Raw genomic sequence first — 15,998 nt, 5'->3', positions numbered from 1 at the left:
CATTGAGTCTTCCTATCCATGAGCAAGGGATATTCTTAATAGTAGGTGTTGATTTGAAACAGTTTTTGGTGGATGTAGTGGGTGTGTTATTTTTTGCAAAGTTAAATTTATCCCTCAAAACAATAAGGAAAAAAAAATTGTGGACTGTCAGAGGAAATTGTATCTCTGATATAAAGAGCTCTCTAATTTTTTTTTTTTCTTTATTGTGTTCTTTAAATCTCATGAAAGTACTTGGGCAATAGTGATAGTAGTCTTCACCAACATTCATTAGTATCTATGGGATTCTTTAAATATTGAGTAGGAGGTGAGGAGCTATGTTGTTAAGTGCTGTTGAGATGTAGACAACTCATAGCAACCCTAAGATCAAAAGCCCTGAACACTTGTATAACTGTCATCTTTTCTCCAAGTTCATAGGGTTTCCAGAGTCAAGCTATTTCGGAAGTGGATGCCATTCCTGCTTCCAAACTCGTTTTAATTGGGGAGCTGCACCAAACACTGTCCACCCTGGGTAACCATTTTCGCATTTGACATATCAGTGTCACAGTGTTTCAGCATCACAGCAACCACGAGTTACCTCTGTACAGCAAGTGGACAGACCAGTGCTAAACCAATTAGAAGAATGTTTGACCAAAACCAGTTAAAACCAGGCGTGAGGGCCACAGATTAAAATCATCCACCTTTGGCTTGATAGCATCACTTTCTGTCTAACTCGGTGCTCTCGCGCACTCGTGTGTGTTCTCTCTCTTTCTCTCTCTCTCTCTGTTTTTAAGTGCTGTCGAGTCATAGATGATTCATAGTGATCCTATGAGTGAAAGACGTGAACACTTGTATAACTTCCATTGTTTCTCCAAGTTCATAGGGTTTCCAGAGGCAAGCTGTTTCGGAAGTGGATGCCACTCCTATAAGGAACTAAATTGTGTAAATTTTGCCCTCAAACATTGTTTGAGTGACTCATTGGTGAGAAGTACAGATAACAGTTTTAGATTTTCCAAGATTAGTGATTATTAACAGAGCGGAAGTGTTGTGAATAGGAAAGTATTCCCTCGTGTGTTCTGTGCATCTCTCAGTTCTTTAGTCAACACATTTTAATGTATAGCAGTGAAGCACATGGCCTAAGAACCGATCCACTGCTTTCAAATAAATTCCAGCTTATTTGAGGTTCTCAGTCAGGTTGTTGAGCTTGTAAATCTTTTCAGGAAGGAGAAACCTGCCTTTTCTCCCTAGAAGGATTGAACAGATTGAATAAGGTGAAATAGAAAAGATTGTTGGTGAATTTGAACCGTGGACACCTTGGCAAGCAACCACCACATTACAGACTACGCATACCTCCAATATCTATTGGCTATTCTGTGAGCAAGAATAAAGAATGGTCTTTCTACTTGCAGGAGGCTTCTTGTTTCATGAAAAGATTTCAAACCAGTTTGTCCTGGTTCAAACCCCTGCTGAAAATTGCTTTTTCTTGTCAGAAACAGTGAATCAGAATCTACATTTTAACAAGACCCAAGGTAATTCTTATGTGTATACAGGTATCTCCAGGGCATCTTGTTAAATGTAGATTATGCATTAGTGTAGAGGAAAGACAAATCCTCAGCAGGGGATACAATCAGAGTCAGAGGGAACCAGTTCAGAGCCCTACTTCTAAGAGATAGTTGGTGTTCTGTACCATCCAGTCAGAACTGACTTCTAGCTGACCTACCCTCCAGCATGTTTTCAGAGTCAGTCTATCACACAGCATAGACTGTCCATCTTTCTCCCCAGGAGCAGCTGGTGGACAGGAACTGTGGGCCTTTGGAATGGCTGAGAAACTCCTAATCACTAAACCACCAGATCTCCTTTGTGGGAAGAGAGCCATAGAAATACAGTATTAAAATTGAGCAGTTGAGAGTGCTGCTCTGCCGATGTTAGAGTACGGAGCAGATTTGGCCTGGATCCTGAAAGGGGAGTTGGTCAGGTTGAGGAGGATGGACTAGAGGATTCTGGCCAACACTGGCTCGGTAGTAGCTCAGAACCCACACTCATTACCCTAGCATTGGAACCAATTTGTAGCCAGTCCTCCATCCAATTTCAGAGGCTGTAACTCAAATGGGAGAAGATTCTTTACTATTATTTCTGCTTCAGAGAGATCTTAATACTACACCCAATTGTGTGTAACTTTGCTCTTGTATGCACTCTTCTGCCTGGGAGGAAGAGCCCAAGTCAATACTAGTTTTCATTAGTTCTAGTTTTTAAAAATCGATCTTTGAAAAATAAACAACAGTTGTGAACCCAGGAGCTGGCACCTGGAATACGGAGTCGCAGCTGTACTAGTGTGCTGCTGCTGTGGCAGCTCCCACATAGTACCTGGGCTGGAAGCTGGACTGTCTGAGCACAGTTCCGCTTCCTCTCCACTTTCCCCATCGCTCAGACTCCTGCACACCAAGCAGGCACTCTTAGTCTGGAGTATCCTGGGCGGGTTCTTTGTACATGTGTGCACACCTGGCTGGGGCTAGTTCTGCTCTCACTGCTCTCTTTTCTTTATTTTGGAAAAGTAACGTTTATATTTGCGTCTGTGAGCTGAACACCCTAAATATTGAAGATTACTGAATTACTTTTGCCTGTTGATGTGCTATAGAGATGCAACCTTCCACTTCTTGTTCTCATCTCAGTAATTCGTTCTCTGTTGGATGGGAGTCAGGCCAGAGAAAAGGGGGCTGTAGTGTAGTATTCAGCAACTTCACTGTACCCCCTTCTCTGAGGTGGTTGGGTGACATAGCTCGCCTTCTGTCCTACCACTGCTGCCTAGGCCAGCATAGACTTAGAACTTCTTGCTTCTGCAGATTGGACAAATTGAGTTAAATACAAATCTGTCCAATGCAATTTTGTGTTTTCATGTTGTTCTCTGTGTAGGAAATCACTTCATCATGTAGAAACCGATTATCAGTGGGACACCACCCAAGTCATTGATGACTCTCATTGAGAACCACTTGGGTTCAGATGGAAGGATCACTGGTTCCCAGGGCTCTTTAGTATATTAATGTCAGTCTTTTGTTGACATTGCCTGGTAATAAAAAAAAAGATCAGTAGGGGGAACTCCAGGAGATACCTCAGCATAGAGAGTTAGAAGCTCAAATACAATTTTCAGTAGCTTTGTGCCTTTTGACTCTGCCCTTGAGCGCTCTTGACTGCATTGCCTCCCTCTTCCTTCCCCCCTTTGTGTTTTTCCTGTAACGGAATCATCACACAGGATTTGTGACTTTTACTTTTACAAAAGGGTAGAGGTTTTGAAGCAAACTTTACACACTGTCCTTTATAGCCACAGATACTTTGTTTTATCTTCATGGTATGCTTTCGAACACATTGGATTTTTTTTCTACCTATGCACCATAAATTCATGTTGTTTTCTCTCTTAGAGAATAAATCTTTCTTTTGCAAGGTATAGATGAGAAAATAGCACACACCTCTAAATGGTGTACACTTAATGAGGTTGAAATGCCACTGGAAGACATTGTTTAATATTTGCTGTGATCCTGTGCCTGGTGCATGACTCTTTCTTTTCAAGTGTTACTGATTTTAAGATACATCTTTATATAAATAACTTTTTAATAGTGAAGAGACACTATCACAGTAAAAAGGCCTATAATTATAAGATGTTTTTAGGAAAGATGGAGTTGAGGAAATGTTGTTCTAGAGTAATGACAAGCATGGTTTCTCTACGTATAGTTTAAAAATTAAAAAAAAAATTCTTAACTAGTAGTTAACTGTGGAGATACTTTTTCAGTGTTGTTTCTTGATTACTGGCTGTTTCGTATTTCCTGTTGTAAACTTAATGATGTCTCATGGTTTTTAACCCTAAATGATAAGTTCAGGAAAACAGATTAGATTCCTCTGAAAATTATTTCCTTTTCCTCATTCTGAACAAGGAAGATTGGTGTAGAAATTAATTTAAAAAACAACAGCAAACCACCCCCCCACCCCCGGTAGAAGCCAGTGTCTTTTTGAGTCAGCAGTGCTCCAAAGGGAATTCCATTGGAACTGGAAGAAACTGTTGCCATTTACTAACCCTTCCAACCTGTAATGAGTTGAGTGAAGGCTCGAATTGTTTCCATCCTCCCTGGTGGTGTGAAAATTACAGACACAAAGGCCAAGTGCGGAATTGCTTGAATATTGAATAAAGAATTGCTGTACAGCTTTTTTTCTGAGGGACCTTGTATAGAGAAGAATTACATCGAGATTTCTGACAGCTTTTCCTTAAAAATACATGTCATTTCATTGAATGATGTTACCAATTACTGTATATCATCAATTTCAAAGTGTACATTATTTTTCTCACATTTTTATGTCTTTGAAATCAAGGTACTCTTTACAATTGATGGCGTCTCACAATTGGCCAGATGGCAGCTATAATATAGTTGTCATTTGCCTGCACATGACTGAACTTGGCCATAGCTATTCATATTGCCGCTTCAATTGAATTGTGTGTTGTGTTGGCATTAAGTGAGTTGGGCTCAATTGTCATGTAATATGTCTTCAAACAGATCACCGTGATTTGAGATGAAACATAATATACACAAAAAAGCATAGAACTGAAAGCGAGGAAACTTAGGTATGAAGAAAACAAATAAACTTCAGTGAAGACATAGCTCTACTCTTTGTTTTCACACAAAACAGTAAGCAAGGCATTACTACCCATGGTGAAGGTATTTTATGTTTTTATTACTTGCCAAGGACTGTGTGTCACATGGCAAGGAAGGAAAAACCTCGCTGTGAGTTCCACTCCTAGTGAGCCTGTAGACAGAGTAGAACCCTGCCCCATAAGTTTCCAAGGCTGTAAATCTTTACAGAAGATCTTTCTCCATTTCTTTCTCCTGATGAGTAGCTGGTCGATTCGAACCATTGGCCTTTCAGGTACCTGTTCAGTGCTTAACATGCAAGCTCCCAGGATTTGTTAAGCAAGAAAAGGCCAGCATTAAAACTTGAAGAATAGATCACAGTACTTTGAATGGTTTTTCTCTGGGGGACTCAAGAAATACTACATCTTCAACATTCCTGATGACACTGGTCTTTGAAGTAACTTAGAAATGTAGTGTAATTTTTTTCCTTTTTTTTTTAAGTAATGCACAGGTGTGGAGATGTTTAAGGAACCAATTAACTCCTTTTTAAAAGAAACTTTTTACAAGTGTAGTTTGATACTAAGGTAGATGCCTCCAGTAAGAGTTCGTTTTAATAAGGATAGAGTAAAAATGAAATCATTTTTAAGAAAACATCTTGAGAGCATATATTTTAATGCCGTATTTCATCAGCCAATATTGTTTCAGTAACTTAGTGTGTTAATTTTGTTTTTGAAACTATTAAAGTAATTGTTACTGACATTATTATAGGTGCCTCATGGATAAGAACTTCGTTAGGATTGGGAAATGGTTTGTTCGTCCCTATGAAAAGGATGAAAAGCCAGTCAACAAAAGGTGAGTCTTTTGAGCACTGTTGCCTTTCTGTTTCGCTTACATGACTGTAAATGTTTGTCTATATGTCCACCTTATCTATTTCGAATCTAGTAATATTGCTAGCTCTGGTGTACTGAATAGAGTTCGTCTGGAAAGGTGATTGTGAGTGTAATCATATGTAAGCCACCATTTACCACTCCATTTGGAATGAAGATGTTATACTTTGTTTTAATTATCCTCCATCATCTTTCATCATTAAAGTTTTATATGTCATAACTTTAATAATAGTCAAGTGAATTAAAATGCTGACAGTTTTTATATAATTGATTGATGGTCCTTAAAGTGATTTAAGACATTCTTGCCTGTTGTAAACCCAGGACTGTGAATTGCTCCTCTAAACAAACTTGAACTTTATCCACTCTTTATGATGTGGCTTGTTAAAGGCAATCCTGATAGTAATCAAGCACAGGATGAGTGTGCATTCAAAACCAGAAGCAGAAAAAAAAAACAAAACTCCAAAATAAAATACACAGTATAGACTTAGTTATATTTTTAAGTTGCTGGTGATTGTTTATATTGCTTTGACTGAGCTAATAAATTTGTTCCATATACTTGTATTTTTCCATCTTAGTATTTTCCGTAAAGATTATTTTGATTTTCTATAGTTAAAGTTTTTCCTTTGTGTCTTTGATGGTGATGTTAAATATTTATTTACTTGAATCCCTCAATCATTGCCGTTCTCAGTGTGCCTCGCCTTGTTCTCAATGTGCCTCCCCTTGCATGCCTTCTTACTTTCAGTCACTGATGGCCAAGATAGTCCTAAAACTGTGGTCATTAATTATCAGTGTCATGACTTGGCTAAAATTTGGGTGGTGGAGGAAATGTAGGAAGATGGTAAGGATTAAATCAGTACCAACTAATATTTTAATAGCAAGAATAATATAAAGAAGTAAAATGTTATCACTCTGTTTTATAAAACGATTGTATATGTTTACACATCATTTAATCCCAAAAGTCCTCATAATTCTAGCAAGCCAGTTGTAAATATTACAGATTATATATAAATAATACATGTGATATGTTTTGAGATTTTGTTTTATGGAGATGCTATTTAATTTGTTTTAGGTTCTGTATTCATGACTGACTATAGAACTTTGCTACCTTGTAGTGCTGAGAAGTTAGTAGTTCTAAAAAGAATGCCCCAGAAGAGGATGTTAAAATTTGAACATTCCTTAGTCAAAGATGATTATAAGATTTTGTTATATGAGGTGAGGTTTCCCCCACTTTCATCCTGAGCAAACCGTAGAGGCTTTTGCTGGACATTGGCATGGGGTTCTATTGGTCCAATAATTTTGGAAGCCACAGTGGTCCTGTGGAGGAAGGTCTTTGGAGTTAGAACACTTGGGATCCAAATCTGCTGTTTTCCTCACAAATTCAACTCATTGACATTGAGTTGGAACCTACCCATAGCTGACCCTCTAGGAGTTTTTCAAAGGCTGTAAATTGTACAGGAAGAGATGGCCTGTCTTTCTTCAGTGGAATAGCTTGGCCTGTCTTTCTTCAGTGGAATAGCTTGTGTGCTCAAACTGCCTGCCGGCCTGCCATAGGGTTGACAATCCAAATCCTTACACACGTGGCCATCAGAGATCCTTTTTTTCTTGACTAGTTATTTGATTTTTGGCAAGTTATTTGGCTCTTCTGAGCTGATTTTTTTTTTTTCCTGTTAGTTAGCTGAAACTGTTTTTGTAGTTGAGCACCACTGGGTTGGAACCGACTCATAGCCGACCCTTCAGCAGGTTTTCAGTGGCAATAAACCACACAGGAGGAGATTGCCCATCCTCCCAGGGAGCAGCTGGTGGATTTGAACTGCATGCCTTTAGGATTGTAGCACAGTTCATTACCACTGCACTATTATTATTTTATAGGATTTCTGTGAAGATTTAGGAAATTTCCATAAAAATCCAATCATCATCATCATCATCCAATAAATGCTAATTCTGTAGTATTTATTATTTGATAGGATTTCTATGGTGATTAAACAAAGAATTTATACAACAGTTTTGTAGTGATTTTCCCCAAATTTTAGGTATCTTCTGTACAAGTAAACTTAGTTTTCTTTATTTTCCACCTAGAAAAATATTATTGTGTTTTTAAAAAGTAGAATAATACTTTCAGTGTAAATATTATAACACTTACATGCAAAGATACATGTTTAGTAAACTATTAAATTTTTTTAAACACACTCTTTCAAATAACTGAGCGAATTCTGATTCTTTATCATTGAATGACTCATGTGCTAGGTTAACAGCATACAATGTTTTTGCATACAATTATTCATATATACTGCTTCATGCATATGTATTTGATAGTCTTTAATTTACATTGTGTTTCATTTGTGTGCATTATGTTTTATACAGTCATTTATATACATTGTATTTTATGTAATTACTACTGTGCTGTGCCTCCTCTTATTGCTTGTTTTTTCAAGTCCCTATTGAATCTTTCCTACTCCTTCACTCCCATATCCACCCTCTAACCTCTGCTGTCCTAGTGATTTGTCACCTTCTCTTTTTTCTGTCCCCTTTCTCCTTCCCCTTTTCAACATTTTGCTCAACTGCCCTTCTCTTTGTACAGTAATGGTCTTATGCAGTATTTGCTCTTTTTAAGACCAAGTTATTTCCCTCAGCATAATGCTCTCTGGATTTTCCCATGTTACATAGTATTTTACCAAATCATTGTTCCTAGTGCTGTGTAGTACTCCGTTGTGTGAATGTACCACAATTTCTCAGTCATTCATTTGTTGATGGGCCTTTGAGGACCCAGTAGATTCCCCCCTCTTTATTTTTCATGTTTGATGTGACTTTTTGCTACTGATTTATTAGCAAGGATTAGCAGACAGGAGAATCATGATAGAATACACAATTTGGGATTGTGTGTAATAGCTTTACAGCTTTTGGAGGGGTGGATCTATAAAATGTATAGTTACTTTTTAAATTCTGCTACCAACCTCTTATGAACTAAAAAGGAAAAAAATATATGAGCAGACACAGTGCCTAGATTAAGCTTTAAAATTATTTGGCTTATTTATTTTGGGTATTAAGAGATACAGTTTTAAAAATAAAGCTTTTATCAAGGATGATTCTGGTTTTTTTAGATTTATTTCAGAACCTTTCAATAGAATGTGATTCATACTTTATTAGGATTTAATTCTCAGGTATGTGTGATTGAAGTCTGATAGCTTCATATTTATAGCTAAAGAGTATCATGGAAAGTTGCAAGAATTATGATGTAATATAATTAATGGCAAAGTCTTCTCCCTACATGGAGAGCATGTCTGGTCTGCTTTGAAGAGCTGCCTGTTTGAGTTCTGGTTCTCCCTGTTTGTAATCACTCTACATTGTGTAATCTGCTGTTAGGCTACTTTTTTTAAAAAAAAATTTTTTTAAATTTATTTATTTTTCATTTCAATGAACATCTACAGAGATTTTGGAATTCCATTCCTCTTCATTGTTGCACCCTTCTCCCCGCACACCCCCCACCCCTTTGCTCCTGTCCTTGAAAAGCAAAAGAAAAACTCCCTCATTGGTACACAATCCCCCCTGCACCTCCCCCAATCCCACCCCCAACCCCAAATATAATTCACTCTGCAACCCTCATTGCATACTCCTACGATAAAAATAATGCCCTAAAATATAATACTTTTAAACTATTCTCTCCCCTGTAGACTTCAATGCTGTAGGCTACTTTTGATGAGGTAATTTTCCAGCTTAGCAAGGAACAAATGCAGTGTTCCCTGTATTAGTGACGTTACCCAGACTTGATCTGATCTTCCTGTCCCCAGTTTTTGGCTCATCCAGAGTAACCCTTCTCAATTCTTACTCTGGTCTAAACCCCTTTCTTCTTTTGTTCACGTTCTTCCTCTTACCCTTTCTGTCTTCCTTGGCAACTTGAGATAACTTTCATCTCTCTTCTGGAATGCTCCCCTGAGATAACTTTTCCAATTTTTTTTTCTCCTGGCATTTACCTCTACTTTAAAAAATAGCATGTTAAAGTTGCTATTCTCAATTTTGAGCTTTTAGGCTTTTCTTGAATTTATGCTCTGGAAGATGAGAATTAAGTGTCTTCTTCCCTCATTCTTGTATTAATCTTGGACAGAATCTTTAAAACAGTCATATTTATTGTAGTGCTTAGTGTGCATCATCATTTTTCCTTTCTATCTTCTCAAAAGCTATAATTTCTAGCCTACAGGATATTACAAGTGGCTTGAATGGAATGGAATCCCCTTTTTAAATTCTTTAGTGTGTAGTGTGCCATAGGTTCAAAATAGAGGTAGAGAGAAGAGTCAGAAAAGTCATTATGAGTGGTCCCTGACTTAATACAGGGTTCCTTCCCAGTGACGTGCTTCTCAGTTGGTTCTGATGTAAGTAAAATTACTGCCTTCATTACTAGTACTTTTTGAGTCTTGTCCTCACTTCGCTTCTTTGCTTTATGTACTGTTGAATAAGAACCAACTAGTACTTGAGCCTCCAGCAGGTTCAGAGGCAGTAAATAGCACAAGAGGAGATTGCCCATTTTTCTGCCGTGGAGCAATTGGCATATTCAAACCGTGTGCCTTTGAGTTGGCAGTGCCAACTCCTTACCACTACTAGAGTGTCCTATTTGTCTTTAGGGAGTTGGAAATGCCACACAGGGAATTGCAGATATTAGGGCATCAGGAAATCATATGCTGCAACATCGAATGTAGTACATACAACTAAAGATAAAGCCAGACCCAGCCATCTGCCAGCACGTCTTTCCCAGCTCCTGGTGACCCTCTAAACTCAGAGTATAGCTGCTCCCTGTAGTGTTTTCAGGGCTGAAGTGTTTACACATGCATAGCACCTCATCTTTCCTGTTACGGAGTTGCTGGTGAGTTTGAACTGCCATCCTTTTGGTTAGCAGCATAATGCATTAACCACTTTGCCACCCAATATCTAATAGTACATCTACTTTTTTGTGTATACAAGGAAAAAAACCGGGCAATTTTAAATACGATTTGTTACTGTTCAAATGAAACTACCAGTAATACAAAACAAAACTTTAGTTCATACAAGCAAAATAACATTCTTATCATCATTCTTTGATGTTAAAAGATGATCTTTTAAAAATACTCTTATGTTATAAATGGGCTAGAGTCTTTGCTTCTTAAATTAACAGCTTCATTTGAATCTTTCTCGGTATTATTTACTGTGAAATGTTTGTTATTGTTGTTTGAGTTTTGAACAGTTAGACTCTTCAGAATGCTTCCTTTTAATCCAAGTGTCCCTCAGGAGAAAGCCACTTACCTGACAGAGTCTGTGCTCTGCACTGTTGGACCTTGAATTGCAATACTTGTAATAGTAATAGCCCCAATACTTCTTGAGATCTTACCATGTTGCACAGAAAAAAGGCCCTTTTAACTGGTTGCACACACAAAAGAGCCCAGAGGGAACGTAGTTGAACAACATTTGAAGGATTATTATGTACCACAGAAGCGTTTTACAGTGTCTTTGGAACAATAACTGTATTGTTATCAGGGTTAGTCTAATATCAAGAATGTGAGAAAACAAAAGGATGTCAGTAGTGTATCTAATTGAAGACAGTTGGCTGAACTATTTCTGGGTTATCTAACTAAAGAATTATGTATAGAAGGCTCATTTCACTAAAGGAGAAAATTGGGATGTTAGCAAGAAAATTTAGGCATTTGGTTTTACCAAAAGTAAAATCAGACCTCTAGTGCAAAGACAAAATGAACAAAAGTCAGACATTTTAATCATTTCATTTATAAGGGGAAAAAGTGGCACATGAAAAGCATTTAAAAGAAATTTTATTCTTTCTGTTTCTGTGCAATTATGTGCTTAGTTGGGCTGCTAATTGAATGCCATAGGTTCTGATCCAGCAGCCTCTCCTGGGAAGAGTGAGGAAACAGTCTGCTTCTGTGAGGATCCCCACTTTGGAAATCCCAAGGGGATCTGCAGAGGTTGCTGTGAGCCACACAAACTCAATGGCAGTGGGTTTACACAGTTGGTGCACTGATACTAAGTTATTTGGAATGAAATTACTCAATAAATGAAACTGTTGGCTAGTTATTTTGGTCTTGGAGTACTGTGGGGATCTCTGTGGCCTAGTTAGTTGTAAGGAGTTGTACTGCCAGCCCATAGGCACATGATTCCAAGCCATGAGCTGTTCTGCCAGAGAAAGATGGGCAGTTTCCTGTGCGATTTCCTGCCTGTGAAATTTACTGGAGGGTTAGCTATGAGTTTGTTCCAACTCTGTGGTACACAACAGCAACAAAAACAATAGTACCAAGCCAGGGAGGAGCGGGTGCAGGGGTGCAGCTGGGAAGGCTGGTCTTATTTCCTGCCACAATAATTTTACCTTTTTTAAAAAAATCCCTTCTAGTAGAAGAGTTAGCTTCAGCAAGATTTAGCCTTACTGAAGAATCTGATTGATAGTGAAATTGGGGACCACCCTGTGCTAGTCATTTGTGCAGTCCCTGACAGACGTTGCTCAACAACCCTCAGAAATGGAAAATGTCCAGTAGCTTGGATTCATTCACCCTGTGAGTCCACCACAGCATGTGAGATACTTGGTGTAGAACTTGGGCCCTAGATGGTCCGTAAGTGGGTGTTTGCCCCTGTAGGACATTGAACGAACGAGCTACCTTTACCTTATTTCAAGATTTTGAAGAAAATTTCTTAATACCCTGAGGAGCTTCTAGTTAGAGTTAAACTGCTGCTGGGTGGAGATAGTGCCATTGCTTATCCAGGTAGACTCTAGTCTCTGTTTTCCCACAAATCGTCATGTATGTAAAAAATGTGGATCCTTTCCACCTTGACTCTTTTGTCAGGGTGGTCAGCCAGGCCACGATAATACAGGATAGTTTTCCAGTTTTGTGGTCTCAGGGCACCTGGAGGTATTATTGAGGACTTCAGAGCTTTGTTCGTGTAGCTTCTCCTTAGCAATATTTTCAGTTTGGCCTAGCATAATCCACAAACTTAATGTTCTACAGCGTGCTTTGGTGTGTGGCAATTGGAGTCTGAAAAGCCTGCCAAGCAGCCGTCTCAGGTAAGAACCATTGGCCCTCTCTGTCAGAACAAAGATGAGGGAAGAAAAGCACCACTGCATAGAAGAAACTAGTCTAAAGAACTAATGGACTGTGTGAACTCTGTTCTCCTGGGCCTGGAGACCACAGACCTAGTTACCAACTACCACTGCTGATGACTGTAAAAGAGGATTACGGTAGAGGAGTTGGGTTAAAATTTGCAATGAAATGCAAAACCATAAAAACCAGACAAACTTGCTTGTCTAGTGGAGACTAGTCCCCTCCCTCCCCCACTCCCAGCCACCCTTTAAACCTGGAACAAATTCTTAATTTAATATTGTTTATAGGGTCACAGTCATTGATAATGCAGTGGCACAACAGTGTTATAAAACAAAATGATTTCTTGAGAAGTATGGTATTACTGCAGATGTATTTAATGTCGGACTTAGGTGAAAACATATGAGGAGTTTGTCTTCCACTCTCCAATCTGTTGTGACATCAAGTGTCACACAGCCTCTGGAAAACCCCATGACACACTGGGGAGAAAATGAGCTTGAGAAGGTAAATAATTAATACCTTCGGATTCTGAAAATAGTTTGACCTGCTTCCTGCCTGGAGCTTTATGCTGTTATACTGTGAAAATGTTAATGTAGGGGAGGATTGTCTTCATTTTACTCAGAAGCCAAAACTGAAAACCAAAGTAAAACCCGTTGCTGTCAAGTACATTGTGACTTGTAGTGACTATAGGACAGAGTGGCACTGCCCCATGGGAGCGGTCCATGGCTACCATCAGGAGGGGAGCTGACCGTCATGTCTTTTCCCTGGAGAATTACTGTTCTGAGAGTTGCATCACCGGGAACTATGTGGTCTGAATCCCCAACTCAGTCTTGCCGGCTTTACCACCATGATTTCCTCAGTTCTTCTTGTTCTTAATGAATGTTGATGTAACACAAATTATTATTTATACTTAGGTTACAGTAAAAATTTATCTTTACCAAAACAAACTCATTGCCATCCCATGGATTTTCATGCTGTAGACAGTAGGCTTCCCATAGCACTTCCATGGCTGGATAATTCCGGAAGCAAATTACCTCATGTTTCCCCTGCAGAGGGACCAGGGTTCAGTTGAAGACTTTTCACTTAGCAGCTTCAAACTTAACCCACCAGTGCTCCTTAAAATTTATCTAATGACGATGATACCAGGGGCTCGCATTTAATGCCTCTGCCCCCAAATATCTGTACATTGAATATGCATGGGAGAGCATTTGAGTTTCTGTTTGTTAGAATAAGGTCTTAATTTTTTCCCCCTCCCAACAAGTGGGCTCTTTATATTTTATTCGGCTTAATTTATTTCAAATGAGAGCTTCACCTGTGTGTTAAAAAATTTGAACAGCTAAAAAAATATATATATATTGTGGAAAAGAATGCCTCTTCCTGTCATCCTCTGTCCTTAAAGCAAAAAGCTCATTGCTATTGATTCGGAGCTGACTCGTGGGTTTTCAGAGACTGTAAACTGAACAAGAGGAGATTGCCCATCTTTATCCCAAGAAGTCATTGGTGGATTCGAAGCGCCAGAGAAGCGCCATCTTTGGATGAGCAGTACAGACCCTCACCAGACTTCATGCCTAGAGCCCCTTTGTCCAGTCTCCAGTGTTTCTTTTTTGAGATGCAAATAGTGTCAGCTGGTATGTAGATCTCACATACCATGGGCTTGTTTCTTTTTTAACTATTTGGATGTTGAAGGTTTGTTGAAGATCAGTCATTTACATACATCCATGCACATAATGCCATTGGGAAACAAGAAACTGTTTTCTGTTTACTCTGAACATTTGTCCTACCAGATTGGCCAATTTCAGAGTTTACTTGCATTGCTTTTAGTATTTTATGAGTAGCTTTTCTAGCACTAGTTTTGGCTTGTTTTTTTTTTTTTTTAAAGCCATTCTGAGTTGTTGAGTATTCCCCGCCCCCCTTTAGTTTTGTGAGTAAAGTAACTTGAAGTTATTTGAGGAGTACTGAGGAGGTAAAGAGTCCAGGTGGCATAGCGGTTAAAGCTTTTGACTACGAACCCCAAAGCCTATAGTTTGAACCTGCCAGCACCTTGCTAAGAAGGATGTAGCAGTCAGCTTCCAGTCTGCTTTAGACTTTGTGTAAACCATGTGGTGGGGAGTTCTCCAACTTTTAGGTAAGTGTGGTGACTTATTTAAGGAGTTGCATTGCCAAACCAGAGGCAAGCGAATTGATTCCATCAATTGCTGTGCTGGAGAAAGATGGGCAGTCTCCTCCAGTGCGATTTACAGCTTCTGAAAACCTGCTGGAGGGTAGATGTGAGTCAGTTCTAACTCTGGTACATAACAACAGTGTGTCTCATAAATGACTCATATGAGGAAGCATTTAAAGTAATGAGAGACAGTGTTATCATTAGTGTTTCACTTTGGGAAAATAGAAAATAAGAGTGAACGGTCAGAAAAAGCGAGATCTTGATGTGGGCTCTGGTGAAGATGAGGGATGAATCATGGCATAAAAGTGGATTTTGACAAACCTGAAAGCTTAGATGCCTTGAGGTAGAGACTTGAGAAGAGTATGAGCAGTAATGGCATGCCAAGGAAAGATGTGTTTAACTAGAGAGAAAGATATGCTTTGTAGTAGTGGAACATAGATGCAAATTACTTGATTCAGAGAGTTAAGAAATTCTGTTGGTTTCTGCTGTGCTGTGGGCCCATGATGTAAAAGAAATGGTGAATTACTTTACCAAACTGGTCTATGACTGAAGTTGTGTGCTCAGATGGAAACTAAAAAACAAAAAAAAAAACCCCACAAACCTCCCTACACGCTGCCTCTCTCTCTCTTTGTAATGGAGAGCTGAGCAGCTTTTGAATTTTGCTCATTGTCAGTGTACTGTGTTACATCACGCTGGTAGATTTCAAGGGTTTGTTTATAGATTTTTAGTAAATGACTATGGGCAGAGTATCCAAAGCATGTCACCTCTCTGTAGTAAGTGTCATTGCCATAAAGAGAGAATTGACTCTTAGCTGATTCTCAAGTGAGGCTCGAAGGCTATAAATTGTGTGGGAGGAGATTGCCCATTTTTGTCTTGCAGATGTCCTGATGGATTTGAATCAACATACAGGGACTGCCTTTGCATTAGCAGCTCAGCTCTACACATAGCAAGTGTAGAATCATGATACCATTTCAGAGAAGTGAAGCTTAGGTTAATTGTGATAGGTTTTGAGGACAGGAACACACTGCTCTAGTAATGACTGAAAACTTCAGAAAAACTGCTCATTAAGATTTAAGAATTAAACACTTCTTGAGCTGCATGTGAACCTCATCTTACGAGTTTAGAAAGAGGAAAACAAATAAACAAAAATCAACCAAATTCTTTCTTAAAAAGAGAGAGAGAGAGAGATATACAAAGTCTTCTTTTTAGGACCCAGTCTAAACTTTCTACCATATTATGGTAATTCGTGAGGTTCACAATCTCTGAAAACCTACTGGAGGGTCAGCTATGAGTCAGT

General features: G+C 38.8%; 1 protein-coding gene across 1 annotated transcript in view; it reads left to right on the top strand.

The window, feature by feature from the left end:
• MED13L (mediator complex subunit 13-like) overlaps nt 1-15,998 on the top strand; it is a 295,915-nt gene that overhangs the window by 153,670 nt on the left and 126,247 nt on the right. Inside the window, exon 3 of the mRNA XM_006890397.1 lies at nt 5,358-5,441. Coding sequence (XP_006890459.1) covers nt 5,365-5,441 — 77 coding nt within the window. The 5' untranslated portion in view covers nt 5,358-5,364. The remainder of the gene's footprint in view (nt 1-5,357; nt 5,442-15,998) is intronic.

Source organism: Elephantulus edwardii, unplaced genomic scaffold (genome assembly GCF_000299155.1).
Source record: "Elephantulus edwardii isolate Elephantulus edwardi_28Jun2011 unplaced genomic scaffold, EleEdw1.0 scaffold00089, whole genome shotgun sequence".
NCBI classification, from domain to species: domain Eukaryota; kingdom Metazoa; phylum Chordata; class Mammalia; order Macroscelidea; family Macroscelididae; genus Elephantulus; species Elephantulus edwardii.
This window is presented reverse-complemented; position numbering and strand designations above follow the sequence as displayed.